We start from the raw sequence: 26,116 nt of genomic DNA, 5'->3' as shown, positions 1-26,116 counted from the left end.
TCTCCTTTACTCTGCTGAGAGCAGCTGGCTGCAGAATGCAGAACAGGCTCTGAGCAGCCTGTGTGTGGAGGTAGCAGAGCCCAGAAACAGCAAGCAGCTCCTGGCAATCTAAATTGGAGGGTATCTTGTGGATGGACCAGTATTTCAAAGGAAGAAGGGATTTCTGTAAAACGCTGAATTATGAAGGAGTATTGATTGTGTGGGTAGAAGTATCTAGAAGGCTCCATCTTTTGTCTTCTAGACTTGTTACAATATAGAGAAATGTTCAAATCAACTATTTATTCTCAATGTAGTGCCTTGAATACATATAACATGCCTGGGTGCCTCTTATAAGCTCAAATGTTACCTTTTTTTTTTTTCTTCTTAGACATAGTCTCTCTGAAACTTGATATTGCTTGCAAAGTACTACCAAAACTAAGCAAGGTGAACCGGAATTGGGCTGATAGGCACAAGTACCCAAAATAATATTTTAATTGGCTGAGCTAATATTTGATCCAAGTTCATAAAAGTTTGAAGTCAGATAATTAAATGCAAATACGGTCTTCATCCCGAAGACGATAAGAATGCCTTTAAGCTAATATTTTTAACAAGAACTGTTCAACTGCACTCTCTTGTAAATTTTATCATACCTGAGGCGGTTTTCCTCATTCGATTAGCTGGAAAGCTGAATTTATCCTGAGGCAAACCAGACATCTAGTAGAGGCTAAACTCCACAACTGGAGCTTAAATTTGGCTTAATATATCCCCACTTGGATCTGCCTGTTTAATTCCCTTTCATATGATAACGTTGGTTTATTCATAGTCTTGACTTGCCACCTGAACAAACTGAACCTCATATCTTATTCTAAGAAAATAAGAAAACTTTGCAAAAAACCACCAAAGTTCCTGAATGGAAATCAGATGTAGATGTGGCTCACAACTGTTTCAGGATATCACTATAAGAATGGAGGTGTGGCTGGGGTATGTATGTGGCTCTCTCCTACTCTGTGGGGACAGATGTTCTCTACGAAAAGATACAGGGATTGTGACTCCCAAGACCAGCCAAGGCGGCTGCAATTCGGACGCTCACATGTGAAATGTGATCCCTACCTATTTTATCAAACACTAGACCTTGTCTTTAAGGCTGATGCACACACAGTTTTATTTGAAGTTTAAGGGCACCAAGGAAATATTAAATAGTATGCCTCTTTAAATTCTGTCTCTTGCTTCCAGATATTCAGTCAGTTCCCATTCAGTTCCCATTCTGTCTCACTCTCCATGAATGTAGAGATACTTGTTACTGTCACCTGACCTGTATGTCATGTCATCTGTTTGCTGGCCTTTAAAAACCTCAGTGCCATATACCACTTTGTTCTTCAGAGTTTGTCCCTAAGGATTTTGGAAATGAAATCGCAAATCAATACAAAGATGTTAAAATGTTGCTAGGTATAATGGCACGTCCTGTAGAGGCTGAGACTGAGGATCATGAACTCTAGGTCAGCATGGGCTATGTGATAGGACCTTAGCTCATATTTCTAAAAATGCAAAAAAGGGAAGAAATAAGTGTTCTGTGTCGCCTGATACGATGTCCCTAACATGACACCAAACACATCACCACTTTACAGCTTCACATAAATGCTTTCGCACTGTTCATGGAACTCAATTGCTACAATTTTCAATCAAGTTGTACTTTTTCTAGATAAATGATAGGAGATGTGCTCTACTATACCTGAAATTAGTTTTGAGTTTGACAAGGCAGTAAACTTAGTAGTGAAAATGATGTCTCATTTTTAAAAAGGCTCAGTAAATTCCCATCACATTAGTTTCTCTATACGTCATGTTCCTTGGAGCTTAATAGAAATTGTTAAGTTCAGTAACACAGGCACTGGGTGTCGGAGGGTATTCCTGTGTGTGCTGCGTGTGAAATAAGAAACATGAGGCAGGCTGTAGACTGCCTCTTTCCAAAAGAATGTGCCTAGCAGCAGAGAGAAGAATGAGCCAAGGACTAATGGATCAAAAAGGAAAAAAGAGGAGGAAAAAATAATAAAAGAAATAAGCTTAATGAGAAAGATATTCCCATAGTATTTAGAAGATCTTGACACAAGCAAGGTCCATGTGTCTGAAATAAATATGCAGACACATTGTTTAATTTGACAAAGGCCAAGACATCATCCTAGGCTAGAGCTGGGCACGTTGCTGTCTTGCAGCGAACAGACAAGTGGCCATGGAACACTCAGTGCCCTGATGGGGAAATGGAACGTGTCATTGAGTCATTCACTGACAGCAGTGTCTGCCCTGAGTCTGAGGATCAAGACCAGTTAGCGGGATGAAGGTGAAGGAATGAAGGAATGGAAATCGTAGTTAGAGGGGCCAGCACGGGTCCAGGCTCAGGCCCATCTGAAAACAGTGGGTAAAGTCAGACTGCAGAGGTAAATGCTAGATGAATGTCTTTAATCTTTAGCCCAAGGGCAGGAGCAAGCCATTGGAGAATTTCAGGCACACAATCAGATCCCCACTTAAAGCTATCCTTCTGGCTGCCCTGAAGAAAATGGATTGGAGGCAGGCGGCACTGGGAGAATTGAGAACAGTTAAAGAGGTAGCTGAAGCAATAAAGGCAAGCTTTGGTGGTGACAGGGAGGAAAGGGTAGATTCGAGACATAATTAGGAAGCAGATACAGCAGGACCTGGTGGTGTGTGGGCTGGCAGAGAGGAGCAGTGACTGCGTCTCCATCTGAGACTCGTGGTCTAGCCAGACACATCTGTAATTGGATGGATTCAGGTCCAGGAAAGACAGGAGAAGTTCAGGTTTAGAGCACTGGAGATTGGGCTGAGTCGTAAACATTGTGAACTTAAAGAGCTCCCCGGCCATCTGGGTAGAGAGGGCAAAACTATGCCTAAAGCCAAGTTGATTTGGCAGCCTCCAGCACGGGTATTCATTGACAGAGCTGGTGAAGATGCCGAGCACGGAAGAGCAGGTGTCCTACATGGAAGAGAGTCCAGAGGATTTCAGAAAGGCAGGCACAATATACCAAACAGCTGGCAAGACTCCCGCTGACTCTGTTTCCCCAGACAGCACAATACATAACAGGATTAGGGTGTGTGTGGTTTGCTGTTTAGGAAATAATTCTATGAAAAGCAAAAGGCTAGTGTGAATTCAGTGTGGAAAAATGGCAGCCTGACAAGCTTTGAGAAAAAAGGGAAGAGAGCTGGGTGTGGTGGCGCACGCCTTTAATCCCAGCACTTGGGAGGCAGAGCCAGGCAGATCTTTGCAAGTTCGAGGCCATCCTGGTCTACAGAGCGAGATCCGGGACAGGCTCCAAAGCTACACAGAGAAACCCTGTCTCAAAAAAACAAAACAAAAAAAAACAGAGGAAGAGATGCTAGTTTGGAATGTTGAAGAAGCTGTTACATTTGTTACATCTGCCAGGGGCTGTGGATCCAACTTTAAAGACCATGACTTTTCCCTTCGGGTTGCCTCTCTAGAAAATAAGAAAGGCAACTTAAAAAAACTAAAAAATGCCCTTTACTTTAGATACTAAATTTTAAAAATTAACTAAAAAGACTTTAATCAATTTAACAAAAAACCTAGAAAAATACACACATAACGTAAGCCCGTCAAAATCTGTGTGTGTGTGTGTGTGTGTGTGTGCGCGTGCGTGTGCGCGCACGTTTATGCATGGTCAGTGTTGGGACTCTTTGTTGGTCATTCCTCTACCTCATTCACTGAAGCAAGGTCTCGCCATCAAACCCACAGTCCACTGATAGGGCTAGTCTTGCTGACTAGCTTGCTCTGGGAATGCCCTGTCTCCACCTTAGGAGGCTGGAAGTGTAAGCATCACCAGCATGCCCCACAGCAGTGTGCATTTGTTAGCTGATGGAACTTTATTGGCATCTGAGTTGCCACCCAAGCTCAACTCCCATTGAGTTCACTCCTAGCGGAGAACAGTCTGTGAGTTTACATCAACACACAGCAATACAAATTCCCATGATGTGTCCTGCAGCATCTTTCTACAGCCCTGTTCCTTTGTGTACCCCCTGTTCATTCCTGTCTCCTACTCACCCTGGCAACCACCAATCTTACATCATCTCCACAACTCTGCTCTTCACAGAAAGTCATAGTCAGTGTCATAGAGTATTTTGTATTTTCAAATTGGCTCCTTTCATTAAAATTCAGAGTTGAGGTCACCTGCATCTTTTGGGGGACTCCATGGCTCATCTGTTTTTGGCATTAGGTCTCTCACTGTCCGAGTTATTAGTTGTGGGAGCACACAGAGGGTCAGAGAATCTGAGCTTGCTTTTCCCAGCAGGGCTGCATAATGGAATGATTTGACCACGGGCATGGTTACCAGGTGTTTGGAAGGGTCTACACTTGGCTGTACGGTGTGCTTTGATCTTGCAAGGGGGAGGTCTTTTGCCTCTCCCCTTGGCATATTATAAAAAGTCCTTTTGAATAAACCTCTGGGCTGTTGGGTATTGACCCAGGCCCTCCCGAAGCTATCCTGTGTCTCTGTCTTTCTCCTCATCATCTAGGTCTATCTTTCTATCTAATATTTCCTCATTCCTCTTTCCTCCACCCAAGAATCCTTCGATAGGTGGGAGCAGGTCAGAGCAGGTTTTCGAGACAGGGTTTCTCTATGTAGCTTTGCGCCTTTCCTGGATCTCACTCTGTAGACCAGACTGACCTCGAACTCACAAAGATCTGCCTGCCTCTGCCTCCCGAGTGCTGGGATTAAAGGTGTGCGCTACCACCCGCCTGGCCCCATTCTTCTTTCTGAAGTTGACAAACCTAGCTACCTCATATAGGTCATCTGTCTTCTTGTCTGCAGCTTTTCCCTTTCAGCAGAACGCCTTCAGGACTCAGTCATTCAGAATTCCCCTTCTTTTCAAAGGCTGAATAACCTGCCTTCCCCCTACTTCCCCCTGCCTTCCTCTCCTGTTTCTCCAGTCTTCTGTTCATGGATGGACACTTGCATTGCTTCTACTTTTGGCCACTGTGAATAACTGTCCAATATAATGTTAATTTGCTATCATTTAAATGGGGCGGGGGGGGGGGGCAAAATGAGGGGACAGAATGTTTAAAGATTGCTCCTAAAAGTCTTCTTTGAGGAGATGACCTTAGCAAATGAACTGAGGAAGCGGCTCTTGCATGAGAGAGGGAGAGTCATCTGACAAGAGGACCACAGGTGGGAAAGTCCTGAGGCAGATGCAAGCTGTGTGTAGACACAAAACAAGGCAAGCGATGTGTGGAGCTGGCTAAGTGAGGCAGACGAGCCCTTGGATTTCTTCAGTGTATGGGATAGTGCACTCAGAGTTCTGTACATGGTGCTCACAGAGGAGAAGCCTGGCCTGTTGTAGCACAAGAGAGCTAGTTCAGAAACATGTTCCAGCTCTAAATGTATCCCCACAAAAGCTACCTTGTTTCCTCAAAAAAGGAGGTGACTTAAGTGCAAATTGTTTTGGTTCCCATTTTTGAAGAGTACATCATGTCAGATCACAACTATAGTATGTGTGTGTGTGTGTGTGTGTGTGTGTGTGTGTGTGTGTATTAAACAGTGTCTGAAATAATTTATAATTTTAGTCAAAAACTATTGTGGAAAATTGAAATAACATAAATGTCAGATATTAAGTGCAACAGCAAGTGATGGGCTGTGGCCTAATGTGGATCTCTGCTCATACTTGGTTGTTAAAAATTAGAATTCAGTGTCTTCAAGTCTTACTCTCATTTTCAAGCAGAATATTAAGGGTGTGGGTGACAATGGAGATCTTCAAGTTCAACTCTCAGTGTTCACAAATACAGAGCCTTTGGTCCAACCTAGTGACACGTTCATGTCTCCAGAAACAGTCCTAAAACTAGAAACGAAGGCACAAGGTCAATCAGGAACACTCCTTCCAGCTGGAGCACAGCTGCCTCTTGGGAATGGGGTGCTTTTATTTTACATTTTATTATTGTTGTGTGTTTGTATGCGCAACATGTATATGTAGGGCATGGAAAATTATCATCAGTGGACAGCCTTGTGCACTCACTTTATGTCGGTTTCAGGGCTATCAGGCTTTCCAAAGTGTATTAGTTACTTTTGGCTGCTGAGATAAAACACCGTGACCAAACTAGACAGGAAGAAAGGGTTTATTTTGGCTTATGGGGGAAGGGTATGTTTATCATGACAGGGAAGCAGGGCAGCAAGGGCAGGAAACAGAGATCACATTTCAACCCCAAACCCAGAAAGAGTGAACTAGAAGGGAAGGAGTCTCTAAACTCTCAGAGCCCGCCCCCTGTGATGTACTTCCTCCAGCAAAACTGCACCTCGCCTCAACTTCCCCAAACAGTACCAACCGGGAGCCAAGTATTCACATCCCTGAGCCTATGAGAGACATTGCTCATACAAACCACCACGTGCCATGGGCCCTTTACCCACTGAGCCATCCCACCAACCCTGGTGCATTGTTTTCTATTATATGGACAGGGGGAAGACATGGCTGCAGGTGACATTCTCCATGCATCCATGCTCCTTGAGCTCTGTGTCCCAGCATGTCACACACGACATAAAATACCATGTGTGTTTGTGGTTAGTGTGGCTCAGACCTAAAAAGGGGCAGGGAGATGAAGGTGGTTGCCTGAAGAACTTAAAATTTGGCAGTGTTTCCCCTGAATGATCTTTTTCTTTATTTCTGTATTTTGTAAATATGGGTGCTTTGTCTGGGTGCACACCTGCACACCAATAAAGGGCCATCAGATCCCAAGCTACAGTTGTGAGCTGCCTTGTGAGTGCTGGTAATTGAACTCAAGACCTCTAGAAGAGCAGCCAGTGCTCTTAACCACTGAGCCATCTCTCCAGCCCCTTGTGATCTTTCTGATTGAGAACGGAATGAAACCTCTTAAATACTTCTACTACCAACTCTACTGTTCATTTTGGGAAATGAACCATCAGAGATTCTTTGTTTGTTTGTTTGTTTGTTTGTTCATGAAAAGCCAACCATAGGAAAAATGGCCAGGTTGATTGATGCCGAGAAAGACCATACCCACCTTCCACATGTTGCTGGAAGCAAACACAGTCTCCATGTCATCTGCCCAGGAAAGGCATGCTTACTCAAGAAGCGATGTTTTACTTTTTAGTGACCCTTTAAAATGGGGAAATTATTCCATGTTTTGCTGGAAAGCTGGCTCTGAGGAGTTGAATGGCTTGTTAGTGGGGCTGGTCATGAACTACATTAGACCACCCCTGTCGTTAACTCTTGTTGAACTCAAATTGGACCATGGGAACAAATGGTCTTAGAAACTCCCTCGGTCATTGAGACATTTTTCCTGAAGCCTGCATGTAAAAAGTCAGGAGCACAGAACTTCTGGGCACCTTCACAGCCCGGACAGAAAGGGTTGGGTAGGCCTTGTTCAGTGATGTCTGTGAAGGCACCCTCAATGGCTAGACTGTCTTCGGTCACAACTGATTCCGTTCACAATGATCTGTGGCATTTAAGATGGTAACTTCTCTCTGGATCATCAGGAGCGGGAGCTGATGTATTCCTGCATAGGTGCTAACAGTCTGGGAGAGGCATTCTGTAACATATAGTACACTTTCAAAACTCAACTCTTTGGTGAGCCAGGATGTCCCCATCTGCAGATTAGAAACTCGCAAGACTCAGGTCCTGGCCCTGCCGAAGGGAAGTCCTGTGGTATGGGCTTAAGGGCGATGGGGTGAGACATACCTGCTCATAAACGAAGGATCTGCTTTTCCTGGCTGAATCACTAACTAAGCCTTGGGCTTTTTTCTTTTGAAAGATGAAAATGTTGGCTGGTAAGATGGCTTAGCAGGTATAGACACGTGCCTGGTGATATGAATTCCCATCTACAGGACCCATATAAAAGTAGAAGGGGAAAACCAACTCCACGAAGTTGTCCTCTGACCTGAGCATGGACTGTGGCCCATGACCCTCTCCACATCATGTATACACACATGTCAGTGGGAATGTGAATATCTTCTCCATGAGACTAAGAGAATTTCATGAGGATTTTTATTTTTAAGAAAATAACTAGGCACATTGGTTAGTGCCTAGATAGTGTTAGCCTCTCTGTTATTCTCTGGGTCTTACTGACATCTTGGAAAACCCACTGAATAGCTCCAAGTCTGACTCTCATCGTGTGTGTCGTATCTACCTTCTTATAAGTAATCCTTCCTAAGTGGTCCTGCTGCAGAGCCCACACAGCCTCTTCCAAACCTCCGCACTGACTCCTGCACTTTCAGCCTCGCACCAAGTCTCAGCTCTAGACCATCGGCCCCAACCTCGCTGCTGGATCTAGTCTGCATTTGTATTTCTGGCCATCTCCCAATGTCACATGTGCTTCCACTCAGCCTAGGCCCCCCCCCCCCCAAACTCCTCACATCACTTCTCCCTTTTCATGCCTTACTGTTGGCTGCCAGCTTCCTTAACAGATACCCGGAAGGCACTGGGACCCCAGGTGCCTGCTCAGTCCAAGGCCAGCAAGCTGTGATGCCTTTCGGGTCCATCGTCACTCCCGTGACCATTCTGTCCCCCAGTGGCTTCCAGTCTGGGCTCTTTAGTGAGCCTGCACCTCCTGTCTGTTGCTCCTGCACGCACCAATCGCTTTCCTATCCTTTTAGAAGAGTGCCCTTTTGAAAACAAAGTGGGGGGGGGGCATTTCTTCCTGTGCCTCCTGTGCATGCACAGCACTTTAGAGGAAATCCAGGCTGCCTGACACATAACCCTCTTTTAATCCCATCCCTGTCTGACCCATTCACTCCCCTCACACCTGTACATTGCGCGGCATCGGTGTTCCAAGGATGGATTCCTTCTGTCCTGTTCTGGGGTTTTATGTGTCAGACAGTATCTGCAGGACTTTTTTTTTTTTTTTTTCATCTCTTGTTAGTCAAAACAAGTGGGCGAGAGGGATGGCTCAGCGGTTAAGGGCACTGATTAATCTTCCAGAGGACCCGGGTTTGATTCCCAGCACCCAGAACCCTCCAGGCTTCTTCTCATCTCTACCAGAAGCCTTGAGCCCTGAGTTAGATGTCCATCCAGTGAGGTTCCAAAGTCCCACTGCTTCTCTGTATCACATTAAATGAGCTACTTAACACAGGGACTGTTATTCCTGTATCTTCAACATCTGGCTCAGGCTCTTCTGAAGGAATGAATCCGTGCATCATGTATTCGTGAAAGGTACGGCATGCTAGAGCACTTTGTAGACCACAAAGTCCCACAGTTGTGAGGGCCTCTATTTCTACAAATGTAAAGAGTGCAAGCACTTTGTGTATATCAGTGGTTCTCAACCTTCCTAATGCTGCAACCCTTTAATACGGTTCCTCGTGTTGCTGTGGCCCCCAACTTACAATTATTTTTGTTGCTACTTAGTAACTGTAATTTTGCTACTGTTATGAACTGTAAAGTAAATATAATATCTATGTTTTCTGATGGTTTTAGGCGACCACTGTTAAAAGGTTGTTTGACTGAAAGGGGTAGTGACCCACAGGTTGAGAACTGCTGGTGTTTGTGTTTTTGAGCACACCCCCTCCTAAGGGTTATGTTTCTTGTTACTAATTTGCTTGAAGGCATGGAGTTGTGTGTTCAGGTTGGTAAAAGTAGCTCCTGGCTTACTAAGCATATCATCTATCACGGTGGAGGGGTTATAGCGATGACTTTGAAAACTTGAGTTCCAGGGTTTACTGGAAACTGAGATAAGTCTGATTTTAGGCAGCTGCTTAAAAGACTCCCTTCCCTCCTCTCCCCAGCCCTTCTTTTCCTGGGTGAATTTTGTTCATATAAGCACAAGCTTCCTCTCCAACCTTCTTACAAAATTATTTATACAAATTATTCTAATTTATCCCCTAAAACTACTTTTAGAACTTCCTCACAGAAAGTTTTCTCTGTCTCAAAGGGAAAGGCCTTCTGCCTACAAACACGTGACAATACCTATGTTTTTATATCCTGTCTCATCCCTCCAAAAGCTTCAATGCAAAACAGTCCCGTCTTTCCCCGAGTTCTCTTTGAAAAGACTATATCTCGGGAAAAGACACTCAGTCCTGGTCCCCGCCAGGCCCCTTGCTCAGCAAAAGACCCACCTTTGAAAGTGTGTGCAAGGTCATTGGCTCTCCCGTGACAGTGACCAGGGAGGCCAAGGTTCATCTTCAGAGAGCGCCGAATCCTGCCCACGACAGAGGAGTCAGCGCAGTAATGTATTCAAGAAGGCCTAAGGGTTTACTTCTCAATAAGGATGGAAAAAAAAGAAAAAGAAAAAAAAAAAAAACACTTGAGCGCCCCACTGTGAGCTTATCGTAATGTGCTTCATGGAAAAAGTTGGTAATTAGTCCCTGAGTGAATAAAGTAGAACAGATAAGCAATTGGTACTTAGAGGGGAGCGCAAAATGCTCTTGCTAGTCATCAAATTTTAAAGGCTGTAAGAAGAGGTTGGGGATGCCTCTGCCTGTTGTCATACGGTCTCCAGCACAGAATTCGTACTAACAACTAGTGTTCTTTAAAGTGTATGAGAATGAAGGTTATGTAAATTCCAAAGGAGTGCGGAGTGCCAAATGCAAGATGTTTGAGATCAGGTGGAAAATGCCACAGAGCTGGTGGGAATTCTTGCCGGGTGTCACTCTTTTCTTCCAGCTGGGGTTTTGCTGCTGAAATCCAGAGGTGTCACAATGCTGTTTACTGAGGGAACTCAAGTGCATGTCACAGTACTCGCCTATTTAAATTGATTGCATTGGTAAATGTTCATGAAAGGAGATGAGCTTATGTTTAAAAATAATAATAATAGTAATAATAATAATAGTAGTGGTTATGTAGGAATGCACTCAAGTTTTTGAACCCTTCCTAAAGAAAAAATACACACAAACCACATCAAAGAAAATTCCAGGTTTCCTGGGAGGAGGTATTTTTTGCCTATCCTTTGGCATTTACCTTCTCTGTTGCTTTTAGGTCCTTACGAGCTCTCCTCTATAGACCATTTAGATCAGGTGGAAAAACCAAGGTTTATCTGTCAGGCCCAGAGACTCAAGAGACACAGGACCCCGGGGAGGAATCGTAGTTCCCATGAGACTGCAGGCATGATTCCCATGGCAACACCTACCAGGGAATCAAAACCTTCATTGGTAAAACATGTTGAGCAAGTCTTGACTATTTGGACCACGAAACTTAACCACAGTGTGATTTGACTAATGAACATTATGACCTTTAAAATACTTTGTTACAGTTAAAAAAAAATTATATATTTATATAATATATATATGTAAATTTTAAAAAAGAATAGTTTCTAATTGAAAAGGAAAGCAGACTGGCTCACAGGATCAGGAAAAAGGTCATCATTTCACAATTATAATCATTTTGTGAAAATACATCCACAATATAAGGGACAGTAATTAGTGTATTTTCTGAGGATCCCTTGACTAATGTGTGGTCCTTACCCCAGCAGCTTGCAGTGTCTGGAGGGAGATGGACCGTTTAATAGATGGAGGCAGCTCAGGGCAGGCAAGAGTGCGGCAATCCAGCAGCTGCTTGCCAGCAAATGGGAGCCCGTTCACCAACATGGCCTCTGACTTCCCCCTTTCTACCTCTCGGGTTCTCGTTCTGTACTCCAGGCTGGCGTGGAATCCACAATCCTGCTGCTGCTCCTGTACTGTGATTGCACGTGTGTGCCACCATGCCTGGCTTTCCTGTGCTTTTTTAAAAATCTTACAGCTTACGTACCAGGATCTTTGCCACCTGCATAGACAGAAGTCTTTGGGACAGTTAACAGCATACATTTTGATTATATTTAATGGTAAAGTCATTGAAGTCGCTTGGGGAGATAATTTAGTCAACTGATAATTCAACCCTCATAATTGAGGGGAGATGTGTACTTGGCCAAAATATGTGAAAACTGAGTACTTTCCTCCTATATGGAAAGCTGCAAATGTTTTGAACTTTTCGGACAAAGTACCAGTTTGGACCAGTATTCTCAGAAGTTAGCCATAAATGATAATCTGAAGCTTTTCAGTGCTCAGTTTAGAATGGTAGTAGACTAATCCTCTTGTTTTATATTTCATACTGCTCAAATTCCTACATCCTCCCGACGGGTCTCCGACTATTTCTAGCTTTTCCACCTCGTATGCATCCTTCACTGTCATGTGAAATGAAGTGTCGTTATCTTCAAATCACATAACTTCATGTAGCATTCTCTTTACTGCTGAAGTAGAACACATTGAAGGTATTTCTGACGGTTTACATTTGGCAATTTTGAACCAAGCACAACTCTAGATCACAGCCATATTTCTAAATATTTTTAAGTAACTGAAACCCACTTTACAAATATTCCACACTAAGATGGCAGTATCCGGTTGGCTGTAAACTGCTGTGTCAAATGCCAGGTGCCACAAATGGCACAAAGCTTCCATGTAGCATGTGTCTGGTTGTCCCGCTTAGTAAATAAAAGTATTTTTGCACCTCCCATCTCTCTCACTTTGAGCTAGGATTTGATCTCCAACTCCATGTTCTGTATCTACTTCTTTTTTTTTTTTTTTTTTTTTTTTGAGACAGGGTTTCTCTGTGTAGCTTTGCACCTTTCCTGGAACTCACTTGGTAGCCCAGGCTGGCCTCGAACTCACAGAGATCCGCCTGGCTCTGCCTCCCGAGTGCTGGGATTAAAGGCGTGAGCCACCACCGCCCGGCCCTGTATCTACTTCTTGACGATTCCTCACTGGTTTGAATCTGGGCTGGAGACTTGGTAATAGAGAGAAACTTTTAGTACAGAGTCAAATATAAACACTCGGCTCCTCCTGAACACAGTTCAGTGGCACACGTAAGGCAGCCTCGTTGAGACAGACAAGAGGCACACAGGCAGAACAGGCTAGTTTAACAGCACCTAACATATTCGCTATGAGTTACTATGGTAACAGTGACCTTTCATCCAGCACATTTACCCTTTTACTCATTTTTCTCGTAGTATTTGGTTTACTTCAGAATGCTGTTTATTTTTGCCCAATTAGAAAATAAAGGATAAGGATGGCTGTGTCTGTTTACTCTTTGTGAGGAATATATATAAACACATGCACATCTGTATATTTTTTCCAGCAGCTTCTATACACACTTCATATAAAAGTTATACAGTGAACATGAATAAGCCCCAGAAGTGAAATTCCAACATTCCATCTTTCCCTTGTCCATCATCTGTGTGTATCTGTATGTGAGTCAGACTTTTGTGATACTGTATCTTTCCTGTTCAATATGCAGAAGGACCTCTAGGTCAGATAGCTTAAAACTGGATGACCACCCGGAGTTAGGCAGGATGAATTGCCCATGTCCAGCTTCTTCATGCCCGTGACCCAGAACCAGGGGAATAAAGAGTTGGCCTTATGAAACTGCATTCAGGTTAAAGGGTACCAAACATCCTGGCTTGTATTCTGCCTAAAGGACAAGGCTTTCATTTGATAGCGATCATTAGTCACCGAGATATGTATTTGAGAGAGTTCCCAGTAGCAAACCTTCAGCTGGCAGTCACTGGAGTGTACCAGATGGTTCATTAGCATAGGCTAGACAAGTCAAAGGCTTTCCGAATCATTTAGAAAATGTCAAACAGAAACAAGAACCTTGTCACTTTTTATTAGAATTAACTACATCACACCCTGGACACAGATTTCACCTTGGGTCAGAAAAATTAATACAGAATTATATGAATTGTGTAATATACTGGTTTAAGATAGGTCTTTCTCTAGGGACTCATTTGCTGGCAATATATTATGATCCCTCTACTTTAAGAATCCTCAAGCCTTTCCTTTTGTAAGATATGAGAAGAGTTGACCTTGCTCAAAACCCATTGGTGTCTAATTGATTTGAGGTCTATGCAGAATTTCAACAAGACCTCCTTGCAAAGCTCTTTTGCGATCCTTTTCCCAGGAAGTGTGGTGTGCGGGGCTTCCTTACTATTCAGCAGTATATAACGTACACTTTATCTCAAGAGGAAAAGACAACCATTAACTGAACATTGCTTTGGTCAATGGGAATCTAAAAGAAAAAAAAAAACAAAAACAAAAACACGCCACTGAAATCTTGTCTTTATTTTTTTTTAAATGCAGACGTCAAGAATCTTGAGAACTTCCAGCTGGTGGAAAATGTCCAGGAACAGGTGAACACTGCCTTGATGGACTACACGGTTTGCAACTACCCCCAGCAAACAGAGAAGTTCGGACAGCTGCTTCTTCGCCTGCCGGAAATCCGGGCACTCAGCATGCAGGCCGAAGAGTACCTCTACCGCAAGCACGTAAACGGGGATGTACCCTACAATAACCTTCTCATCGAGATGCTGCACGCAAAGAGAGCCTGAGTGGCCACCCCTCGAAGCTTGCTTTAGGAACAGAGAGACTGGAGGGAGAAGAGGAGGAGGAGGAAGACAGCGTAATACTCTGAACTGCTCCGAGCGATGCTTAATCAAACGTGGTTTAAAGACACTGAATTTTAAAAAGCATAATAATCAAATACTTAATAGCAAATAAATGATATGTCAGGGTATTTGTACTGCAAACTGTGAATCAAAGGCTTCACATCTCCAAAGGATTCCTATGAAAGACATTGTAATGGGGTGGATTGAACTCACAGACGGAGTCCAATACCACATCAGAGTAAAATGGACAGAACAATTCTTGTATATTTAAACTGATCTGTTATTAATAAATTCAGCAGTTGATCGGTGTTATTAATTGGACTTGTCCAGAATTCCTCCATGGTGAAGCTGAACATCTCTCAAAACAAGAATACACGGGCTGTGCCTTGGCAGCCCCTCTCTCCCCCCAGAAGGCCCGACAGAAGGCCTTCTGACCTGTGAGCTCGGAAGCTAGACTAAGGACTTTGTTCAGCCACACCCGGTAGTAGCTCCACTAAATCCTGAGTTCTGAATGTCTGTCTTAAACCTGCCAACAAACAGCTAATAAGAACAATGTACAAATATGTCAGCTTGCCATTTTAAATATGTTCTGAAGTTGTTTTGTCCTGTGTTTGTAATTAAAAAAAAAAAAGCAGGCAGTATCCCTCCTCTATATAAGCATTAGTTAATAAATACTAAAGGAAATCAAATAAATTAAGCAAATACTCCTAGCAAGCAAGTTAGATCTTATTTCTGCTATTGTTGCTGAAATGTGGCTTTGGCACGGTTGGGTTTCATAAGAATTTTTGGCTAAGAGGCTTGTTAGTACACATCCGTCTGTTTAGTCATCAGGGTTTGTAGTTCACTTAAAGATAAAACACTAAACATCTTTTGCTGGGATGGGATGTCAAATAGTCACAGTGTAAGTAACCGCAAAGTCAAAGCATGTTAAGCAATGCCACACGAAAGAAAGGTTGGGCGTGAAGGCAGTTGACTCAAGGTTCATGGATAGAGTGCCTCCTAAACTTGGGATGCGAAAGCAGCAGTTCTCATGGCCTGGAGAGACAGGAAAGTCATCCAAATCTCCTACAAAGGGCAGTGGAAGAGAGCGTCAATGGCCTGAGTCATAGACCAAAGTCTGCTGTAGAACAAAATTTCTAGAGGGCAGAGATGGCAAACACACCGTCCAAACGATACTGTCAGTATTCACACACGATGGCCGCAGGGATGGAAGCCTGGCCTTACTTCCTGGTCCTAAAAGGGAGCTGTGCAGATGTGGATCAGCAGTTGTTGAAAATAAAGTATTAGTACTTTAAAGTCAAACAAAATACAGTGTTTACATTCTTTAGGTCCTGGGGGGAGTTGAGGGGACTCTGATACAAGATAGCAAAAGCAGTCATTTCTTTAGTGTTATTTTTTCTGGTTAGTAGTTATTTTTAACAGTACTTAATTACTGTATGTCGTGAGACACTAAAATCAAGGAGACTCTCATTTCGTCTGTAATTTGTTGAGATCAGCAGCACAATCACTTGTAGAAACTGTAAAAAAAGTAAAAGTATCTCCCAGTCCCTTAATTTTTTTTCACAAATGTTTCTGGCTTTGGAATAGTTTATTTATATTGTATATCATAGTTTCAACTGTAGACAATTATGATGCTAATTTATTGTTCCTCGGGTTCCCCTTTGTATAAGATAGAGCCAAGACTGAAGAAACCAAATATGTGTTTACTGTAGCATGTCTTCAAGTTAGTGGAACATAGTTCAGGGGTGTAGAAGGGTCTTAATGATTGAAACCATCCACTTGATTACATGTCTAGAAATTCCCATAATCCCTCTGTAGTTTATTTAATATCCGTTGTGAATCACATGACGTGTAGCTTTTTCTTGTTTTGAAGTCATCTTAACAAGATGGACTCTTACCTGGTTTTCCTTTCCAAACATTGTAAGTTGTATACCAAAGATATTAGTTTATTGCTTCAGTGTGTACAAAGAAGATTATATTATTACATTTATTAATCACCTCTAATCCCCATCGTCATGAGGGATGCACATTAGCTATGCTGGGCGTTGACTCTCAGTGTTTTATCTTCATGGTCCAATGAAGGATGGAAAGTCATTAATCAGAGCTCAGTCATTAATCCAAAGCATTAAATAAAACAGAAGCATGGCAGATCCTCCCCACTAAAAACCTAGCTGGTTAAAGGCACATGGAAAAGGAAGGCATGTTGATATCAGTGGGTAATGAGAGAGCTCAAGCCTGATGTCAACGTGGGTGGAAGCTAAGAGGGTGGTCATTTGGAGGTTTTTTAATGAAAAAAACCCATGTTTCCTTATTTTAAATATATTGTACTCCCCACTGAATATTAAGCCTAAAATTGTCAAGTATTGCTATGTTGTTAACCTGGTAGCTTTTACCCCAAGACTGGTTAGAAAGCCAGGCAACAGCCACATCCATGCTGAGGACGGAAGCAGTTAAGCAGGTGTGGGCTAGCATCGGTGGCCCTTTGAGCTGGCCAGGTGTCCAGGGCCGGTTGGTAGCCAGTTTGTAACTTATCAGCGACGGGATTTGCTAATAAAGGCAGACTCAAGTGGGAAGGTCTTCAGCTGCGCTGGGTTTCCTGTAAACAGACAATCTGTACTGTCTGAATCTGTGGGTTATGGCTCTTCTGCCGCTGCCTGGGACTTGTATCCATGCCGTGTTCAGAGTGTGAAGTTGGTTACTTGTTGACGTCTTCTTACTGTATCAGTGAAATACATATTGTCATGTCAGTTCTTGCCAGGAATTTCTCAATAAAATGGATTTTTTTTTCAGTATTTCAATAAATATTGATATGCCCACCTGGTAACTTTTAAAATCCTTTATGTTGTCCTTGTGTTGGATATGAAGGCATCTAGTAATTAAATAACAGCCTGGGAATGGAATCCGAACATTCAGTTTGTACACCATAGTTCCAACATAAAGTGAGACATGCCATTTACTGTTTTAAACAGTTGGCACGAAACTCTTAATCTAACTTTTTGTCTACCAAACAATGTCCTAATAACTTTCCAAATTGCCTTTTAAGTTCAGATCCTTGGGACAGCTTCATGTTAATTAAAGCTCTTTGAACAAACCAATACATTGGTCAGAGGAGGACTGTGTTGTGTTTTGCAGTTAGCAATGCTGGAATTCATGGCTTTGCTAAACAAGCCAGGATTTCTGCGCAATACCCCTCCCTGTCCAGTGGGAGCACTTGACAGCCTTTGCCAATCTCTCTCTTAGCAAAGATGCTAGGCATCAAAGGCAAAGATAGGAGAGAAAAGCAGGCATTGGTATGTATGTGTCAACTCAGAATCAGGGGCTGGAGGCATGGCAAGATGGTAAAGTACTTGTACAAATATGAGGACCAAGGTTCAAATGCCCAGAACCCAGTAAAAGTTAGGTAGACGAGGCATCCTGTCTGTAACCCCAGCTAGAGGGGTGGACATAGGATTCACAAGACAGGCTAGCTAGCTAAACTAGATTCAGAAAGTGGAAAGCAACAGAAGACGCCCAAAGCAACCTCAGGCCTTCACATGCAAACACACAGGCATGCACACCACATGCACATGCAAACAGAACATTACCCTCAGAACCCTAAAAACTTTTATTCCCTGGAGTTTAACCCTAAAAATAAAATGTCTAAAAAACGTAAAAGAAATAGACCTCCTTCAGTACTACCCAGCTTTTGGAGACATTCAAAGCCAACTGAAACAGCTACAAAAATTCATTTTGGAAATAAAGCATGTATATAAAGTATTACAAGAGTCACAAACCATTTAATTATAAGACATCAAAGACTAGCCTCCCCTTTCCACTGTGCTCTTCTCATCCTCCACCAGCTAAGGCAGGCAGGGTGCCTCGGTCCTGCACCAGGCATTCTAACCTTTATAGGATACTCCAAAAAGTTACCAGTTAGATGTATGCGCATGTGCACATACACAGCATGGAACTGAGATTTTAAGCAACTAGACTGTTCTACAAATCCCACCTCCCCTGTCAACCCCCAGGGGGGAAAAAAAATAAAATCTGAATGATTCTTGGAATGTCCAAAAAAATGCAAATATATGTTCATGTTTAATTGAACTGTGACTTACACCTTTCTTACATGTGTGGACCCAGGTTATCACCCAGATCAGCTGAGGTGAGAACATTGGGGTTTTTTAATGTTTTTTTTAAAAGCAGGAGAGTTTCTCCAGAGACTATTGGCAGCTGACAGAGGTCATTCTGACAGAGCCAAGGGGGCCCAACTTCCATCCTTAGAATAACACACACCAAGTTGCTAAATCTGCTGCAGCCCAAGGCGCCCAAAGGCTGGAAAATGACTCATACCAATGGGCACTTGGTTGTTCTGTAGAATATTCAAAATAACTTTGAGGGGGTTTGTACCTTTAACTAAGTTTGACGTTCGGTTTGAAGCCATCTCTGATGTATATTTTTATGAGAACCATGTGGAGACTTTGTTCACCAGAACACAGGTCAGAAAGCTACAACACTTAGTGATCTTGACATTTCCCTGGAATAATACAGACCAATTTTCCTTAGCGCTGAACAGGAAGTGTACAGTTTAGTCACTCAAAATAAATATTCTTGAAGAAGTCTAACTGCTTCACATAAGCATTTGTTTTAGGTTAAGTTGGGAATTAATAATGTGGTGAGTGGTGTCGGGCGATGCTTGGGGTTTTGTTTGAAGAAGAGCCCTCCATGTTTGCTGCTAAGAAATGGAGGGTGGCAAAGGGGGGCGTTATGATTAGACTAACTGCTGGGCTTGAAGCTGAACCATGGAGAACCCGGTAGGATGCAGAGAACTGGACTCTACCTGTTCCATCTCTCAGATCGGAGGCTGCATCAGGAGCTTCGACTACTCCCCAGTCAAGCTCCCAGCTACCTATAGCAAGTCAGGTTGCAGATTCTCACTAAGACCCTGTTAGTTGAAAATAACCATGGAACATCGCCAAATGAGGTGTAGACACCTAGTTAGTTGTCTTAGCTCATCAACTTGAGAGACGATTACCCGTGTGCCAGCCAGTGCCGTCTCCCATCCTCTGTGGTCTGGGACATCCCTCTGAGGGTGAAGTCCAGCTCCATTAGCTATGACCAGGCTGGCTAGAGCTTCCCTGCACTTCTGCACCAGGAGCTGAAGCCCTGCCAGGTTTCTCAGCCACAGTCCTCTGCTCCGCTTCAGTGCCCCTTCTGGCCTGGATTTATGCGACAGATCCCCAGCTAGACTCCTGCTGTTAGTCTGTCCATTCTCAACCTCACTCGGTACAGCAGCCAGCCCAATAGGTTTGGCCCAATACAAACTTCCCTCAGTAGGGTCAATGCCTTTCTTGACTGGGCCACTCCTTGCCTCCAAGTCTAGCCTTCCCAACGCCACCCAGCCCCAACCACAGAGAACCATGGCTGCTCTGCCCATGCACAGGCTGGTCTGTCTTGCTTCTATGCCCTTGCATGCTCTTTCTCATGGCAGGTGAACTCCAACCAGACACAGACCTCTGTCCCCATGTGGTGCGACTTGCCTGAGACTCACACCTCTGTGAAATATGTCCTAGTCGTGTGTGTTTGTTTGCCGTATCTGACCCCTGCCCTCACCTAAAAATAAAAAATAAAAATAAACAGGCACATCAGGACAAGTGCAGTGACTCAGTTATTTCTAAGCCTCTGCCTCAGTGCAGACATTGAGAGATCCATCCCATAATTTCCACACAAAAGAAATTCAAGCTCCCTGACCCACAGACCATCACAGTAATCCTTGGGCTAGTTTTCTAAAACTTAAAATGCCAGTGATAATTAACAAGGAAAGATGGGGGTGGTCTCTGGTATTTGTTGTTTGTGGTCTTTCTCTGGGAGGGGGTGACTGAGACTTTTTATAGATTCCAGCCTGTGATCAATGGGCCCCATTGTTTCTCACCTGTGGAGAGACGGTACCTTATGGCAGAAGCCGGGGGCTCACAGTTCTCTTCGGTAAACTGGGGGGCTCCCGCAAGGCCCCACCTCCTAAAATTCCCATCACCCCAAGGACCAAGATTTTAGCCCATAGGTCTTTAGGAGACATTCAAGATCCTAACTACAGCAGTCCTCATTTGCCTCAACTTGGACCGTGCACATCTTAGTGGAGCACAGACTGGGATGCCCTGGTGCCCATCCGAGATGCCCATGTGCCCCAAACCTCGTATCACAAGGGTATTTCATATCCTTTCAAGGGCGATTTACTCCTGTTGCTAATTGATGTATGACTGACTTTTCCTGGGAAGACACGAGGAAACACAGACCAAAGAAACAATCCTGCCGTAGTCTACTGGAGAACCGGTGAGTTTACTGGGGTTACAGGAGCCTGGGTGGCTCATGGGCAGCAGCATCACTTTGAGGTCCCTCTTACTTTGTGAGACTACCCACTCTCAAAGCTGCATTCTTGGAGTTCCCTGGCCAACTGGCAGTCAGCCCTATCTAGCTCTTTTGGGGAGGAGTGTAGCTGGAGTTTTCTCTAGTCCAGCTCAGGCCCGAGGTCAGGACAAATCTCTCTCACCCGCCAGTCCTGCAGCCGCTTGGACCCAAGTAAACACACAGAGACTTATAGTACTTACAAACTGTATGGCTGTGGCAGGCTTCTTGTTATCTAGTTCTTATATCTTAACTAACTCATTTCAATTAATCTGTAAGTTGCCATGTGGCCTGTGGTTTACCGGTACTTTTACATCTTGCTTCCTCTGTCTCTGGCTGGTGACTCCTGACTCAGCCTTCCTCTTCCCAGAATTCTCTTCTCTGCTTGTTCCTCTTATACTTCTTGCCTGGCTACTGGCCAAGCAGCACTTTATTAACCAATCAGAGCAACACATTCACAGCATACAGATATCCACAGCAAAGGAGGGTTTGTCATTTCCGGAACTTACGTCCAATAAGTTTCAAGCTGCCTCCCTCCCTCCATGAGAGAATTATTTCAGTGTGGGAGATCCAACCAGGCCCTGCTTCCACTTTACCTGTTGCTGTGATAAAACAGCCTAATTAATAAGCAACTTATGGGCGAAACCATCACTGCAGGGACGTGAAGCAGCTGGTCCCATTACATCCACAGTCAAGAGCAGAGAAACAAACGCATGCACATTGCTTAGCCGGACACTCTCACTTAGTCCAGGGCCCAAACTCAGGCAATATTGCTGCCCATTTTCAGAGCAGGTTTTCCCACATCAATTAAGGCAATCATAACAATCCTCCACAGGCCAACCTTGCTTAGAAAATCCCTCCCTGAAACTCTCTTCCCAGTGATTCCAGGTTGTGTCAAATTGACAATTAAAACTAACCATCACATGCCTACACAACATAAGTCCAAGGACCTAGGCAGTGAAAATAACATTCTGTTTACAGAAAACGGCCTACCATCTGAAGGAGGAGATGTGAGAGGGACTAGAGTTATATTATGTGACCCCAGAGAGGAGAAACCTGTCTGAGGAAGATAGGCAGGGGCACCCATGAAAGATCATATACAATACAAAAATTAAAACAAAAATTGCTAACCATCAAAGGGGTCCAAAACTTAGGCTACCTGTACTGGAGGCCGAGATCTTCCAGAAACTGTTCCACTCAAGGCCAGACAGGACAACAGTGCTGAGAATGTGCCGCTGCAGGGTGGCTAGCCAACACTCGACCCTCCGAACCCGGCAGTGCCCAATTCCAACATGGCCAGGCAAATAGCTTAGCCAACACTTTAGAACCTTCCCCTCCCACCTCCAGGGACAGTCTGCCTGTGCCTTTCAAGTTTGCTAGAATGGTGCTCCGCCGAGAGTTGAGAACCAGCTAACGAATCCACGAAGCTCCTTTCAGTATGTATAACAGAGGAGAAAAGTCACAGCCTGTGAGACGCGGGCTGATTCAGCCTCACACATAGGCAACAGTTAACATTCTGGAAAAGAAACTGTGTCTACTCTTTGAGGAGCTCTACCTAGGCTTTCCAAACCCTTCTCTGTGGAGTTAGAGATGGCGCTCGGTGATGGAGTACTTGCCTGGCACACATAATGCCCTGAGTTGGATCCCCAGGGACTGTAAGCAGAACCTACTTCTCTGGCTTCTGTTGTCTGCTGAGAGATTGCCCACCCTTCTGGTCCTCTCCTCATACCTAGTCGGAAAGGGTCAAAAATATCTACTCAAGCATGAAGGGCTGAGTTTGGACGCCCAACACCCACATAAAAGCTGGACATGGGAATGTGCATCTATCGTCTCAGGACGGATGGAGACAGGGATAAGTAGATCCTGCAGGCGAACCAGCTAACCTCTCCAGCTGCAATGAGCTTCAGGCTTAGTGAAGAGATCCAGTCTCAAAAGATGAGGTGGAAAATGATAAGGACAACCTAAGTCAACCCCTGTTCTAAACACGTGTGCGTGAATGTGCCTCCCTCATACACACGTGCACATACACGTGCATGCACCACACATACATGCATTCAAGCACCATACACACAAGCACGCATGAATGCACCCCCTTCACACACAAATACAAGATAAAGCATTCATGAATACACCCCCTCATACATGCATGCACACACACATGCATGCACCACAGACGCGCCCATGGTTGATGAAGTCACGATACTTGCTCTCCCAGCCCTTCCTGCTAGCTCCCATAATACGAAAGAGAGCACACCTCTCTTGTGCCACTGAAGCCCACCATCCCTAAAAAGGTCTCCGAAGGAGAATCAGTCTGCTGACTTGTATTTCTCACTTAATAAGCAATGACTGAGTATATCTAGTATTTCCCAGGTGGTGATCTCCCTGAGGAAATGCACTGAATATATATTGAAGATAATTGATGATAGGATCTCATTTTAAGCAACGTGCTAAACAGGGTGCCGGGTGTAATGGAATATTGTTCCTTGTCCACCAAAACTCCCTTTTCCCCGACTCAAAGTCTGGCCTCCGAAGACTCTATTTTTCCTGTTCTCTGCTGTGTCCACATGAGTAAGGCAGTGTTGTGGCAATGATGTGGGAGCAAAGGTGAGGAGCAGAGTCTTCTCCTGCAGTAGAGATGAGCCACATTCCCCAGCCAGGCCCCAGTGTGGACAGTGATCCTGGAGAATGGACACGGGGAGCAACCACGTGGAAGTCTCCCTGAACAACCTGCTGGTGTCACTGGGCCAGCTTTGGATGGGAGAGAAATGACAGTTTAAGTCACTTTATCTTGGCATTTCTTTTAAAAGCTTTAGACTGTTTTCTTAAGACTCATTTTAATTTTTAAGTGCTGTGTGTGTGTGTGTATACATGCACACACCTGAGTGTTTAAGTGCAGGTACCCGAGGAGGCTAGAATAGGGTGTCGGATTCCTTGGAGCTGGAGTTACAGGCAGTCGTGAGCCACCTTGATGTAGGTTCTGGGAACCAAAGTCAGGTCCCCTTTGAGTGCAGAGTATGTCCTTAATCACCAAGTTATCTTTCTAGCCTCCTTGGACTTTATCTTAACATACAAACATGATTTAACCCTCACAACAATCTTTCGTATTTTAAGACAGACTAACCACATAGCCCAGGCTATCCTTTAACTTCCTATGTTCCTCTAGCTTGACTGAAAACAACCCCTCCTGCCTCGTGAGTGCTGGAATCACAAGTGTGCACCACCACAACCCTCAACTCTTATGACTTAGGCCACTAAAGTTGGCTGTAATTTGCTAAGCCGGGCCATTACTAAGTGTCAGAGTACCAGGTTCTGTGTGACTGCAGAGCCTGTGGAGGCACTAACTAGACAGAGCCTTCCCTAAAGCACACACCACGACACCCTGAGAAGCTGCTATCCCTCCCTCAACTGAGAGGGTTTTTGTTTTGGTTTGGTTTGGTTTTTCAAGACAGGGTTTCTCTGTGTGATCCTAGCTGTCCTGGAACTCACTCTGTAGACCAGACTGGCCTCAAACTCAGAGATCTGCCTGCCTCTGCCTCCTGGGTGCTGGGATTAAAGGCATGTGCTACCATCACCCCATGAGAGTTTTCTTTAGGGCTGAAAAGAAGCAACAGTGGCAGGTAGGTTTTTTTAAATGCAAGCTGTCAAAATAAAAATGAAACGAACCGTTTCTTTTCTCAAGAACAACTTTTATGGGCGGACTTCTAACCACAGCTGTCTAAAACAGCATTTCACAGGGGTTCTAACTCAGAGCAGAGCCCTTGGCTCATATGGCAAAGCCCTGGGTTCAATATCCAAAGTCACAAGATAAAGTACAAAACAGGAGTGTGTTGCCCGGAGCTTTGAGAACATGCACAACATAGTCTTTGAGTCTTACATAAATGAGAATACAGAGCCCAGAACCTTTGTAAATATACCATCCCAATAGGAAATGGCCTTCTTTTCCCCAAACATGAGTCCTGATTATACTATTACTTAACAGTGTCACCAACTCTCACATACCTAAGTTTGATCAGTGGCCTTGGAATCACTTGAGAATGTCCTCTCTGCATGAAGTATTGGGGGACGTGCAGATGGGAGGCCGTACTTATGAGGAGGACACAGGCTACATGTCATCGCGGATCACATTCCTGCTACTGGCAGTTATCAAAGCACTCCCTGTTTAAAGGTTTCTGTCCCAAAGCCTTGACCCCCAGAATAAGTTAGGACCACGATGAGATGTGTGCCACCGAGAGGGAAGGGGCTCCGATAAATAAGTGTGGAAACGCGTGCTGTGTCTCTGAGTGCTGTATAGCAGCTTCTATTTCCCCTCTCTTCCCACACTGTGGTCTTGTATTGAGTATCAGATCTCTCTGCGGCCATTGTGTGGCCTGGATTCCTGCCCGGCTTCCTGTGAAGTGGACAGCCGAAGCTCACGTCTTCGAGCCGTGTCTCTCAGAGATGTCTTAAAGTGGGGGGAATGGAGGGTGGAGGAGGGTGGAGGAGGCCACCCAGCCCTTTATCAGCAGCTCAGCACAGAGTCGGTGCCTGCCCAGCCACACCTGTTGCCACTGAGGAACTAAAGGGTGTGGATGATTAACACTGACTGGGCCCTCCGTTCATTCCATCACCCCCTTAGTTCTCACAGCCTCTCCCCCGAGGTTAGCATAATTCTAGTCACAGCACAGACCCAACACCACACTCCCCAGGCATGTATTAAAGTATGCCTCTGTACATGCGCATATAGGTACACACAAAAATATATACCGACTCTGCTGAAACAGCCCCAAACCACACCACCCATGCTTGCTCTCACCAGCACAGTAGGAACTCAGATTTTGGTTTTTTTTGGGGGGACAGGTTGGGGGTGACTTCAATAGTAAAGGTCACACAGTTGGTAAGTGACAGGGCTGGGGGCCAAACAGGCCTCATCAGAACACATAGCCCAGGCTTCTAACGTGAGTCACACCCTACATTTGGTGTTAACAGAGAATCTAGGAAACAATACACGTTGGCGGAGGCGACAATGTCTACTTCTTTTTTTTTTTTTTTTTTTTTTCATTTCATCACCTGGCACCTGGGGAAGAATCTTCCCCTTTCTCAACCTCAGCTGAGACATTCCAGAAGCGAAGGGCGGAAAACATTACCATAGGTACGTTTCACTGTGTGTGTTTCACACACACGCCATGCACGTTTCATTACACTCATCCCTTGTGTGTCTGCTCATTTCCCTTTGATGCTTCTACTTTTGTTTGTTTGTGTTTTGGGGGGGTTGTTTGTTTTTGAGACAGGATTTTGCTTTATATCCTTGGCTATCCTGGTACTCGCTATGTAGACCAGGCTAGCCTCTAACTCAAAGTGATATGCCTGCCTTAGACCTCCCCAAGTACTGAGATCAAAGGTGACCACCACCACACCTGA

The 26,116-nt window shown here is 44.4% G+C and overlaps 1 protein-coding gene across 1 annotated transcript in view; it reads left to right on the top strand.

Moving 5' to 3' along the window:
• Window positions 1-14,550, top strand: part of Nr5a2 (nuclear receptor subfamily 5 group A member 2) — a 120,903-nt gene extending 106,353 nt beyond the window's left edge. The window contains exon 7 of the mRNA XM_052736569.1: window positions 14,037-14,550. Within this exon, the coding sequence (XP_052592529.1) occupies window positions 14,037-14,284 (248 nt within the window). The 3' untranslated portion in view covers window positions 14,285-14,550. The remainder of the gene's footprint in view (window positions 1-14,036) is intronic.
• The last annotated feature ends 11,566 nt before the right edge of the window (window positions 14,551-26,116 follow it).

The sequence above is a fragment of the Peromyscus californicus genome, unplaced genomic scaffold (assembly GCF_007827085.1).
Source record: "Peromyscus californicus insignis strain IS unplaced genomic scaffold, ASM782708v3 Scaffold_14__1_contigs__length_90479793_seg_2, whole genome shotgun sequence".
NCBI classification, from domain to species: domain Eukaryota; kingdom Metazoa; phylum Chordata; class Mammalia; order Rodentia; family Cricetidae; genus Peromyscus; species Peromyscus californicus.
The sequence above is the reverse complement of the archived record's forward strand: the minus strand, read 5'-3'. Positions and strand labels throughout refer to the sequence as shown.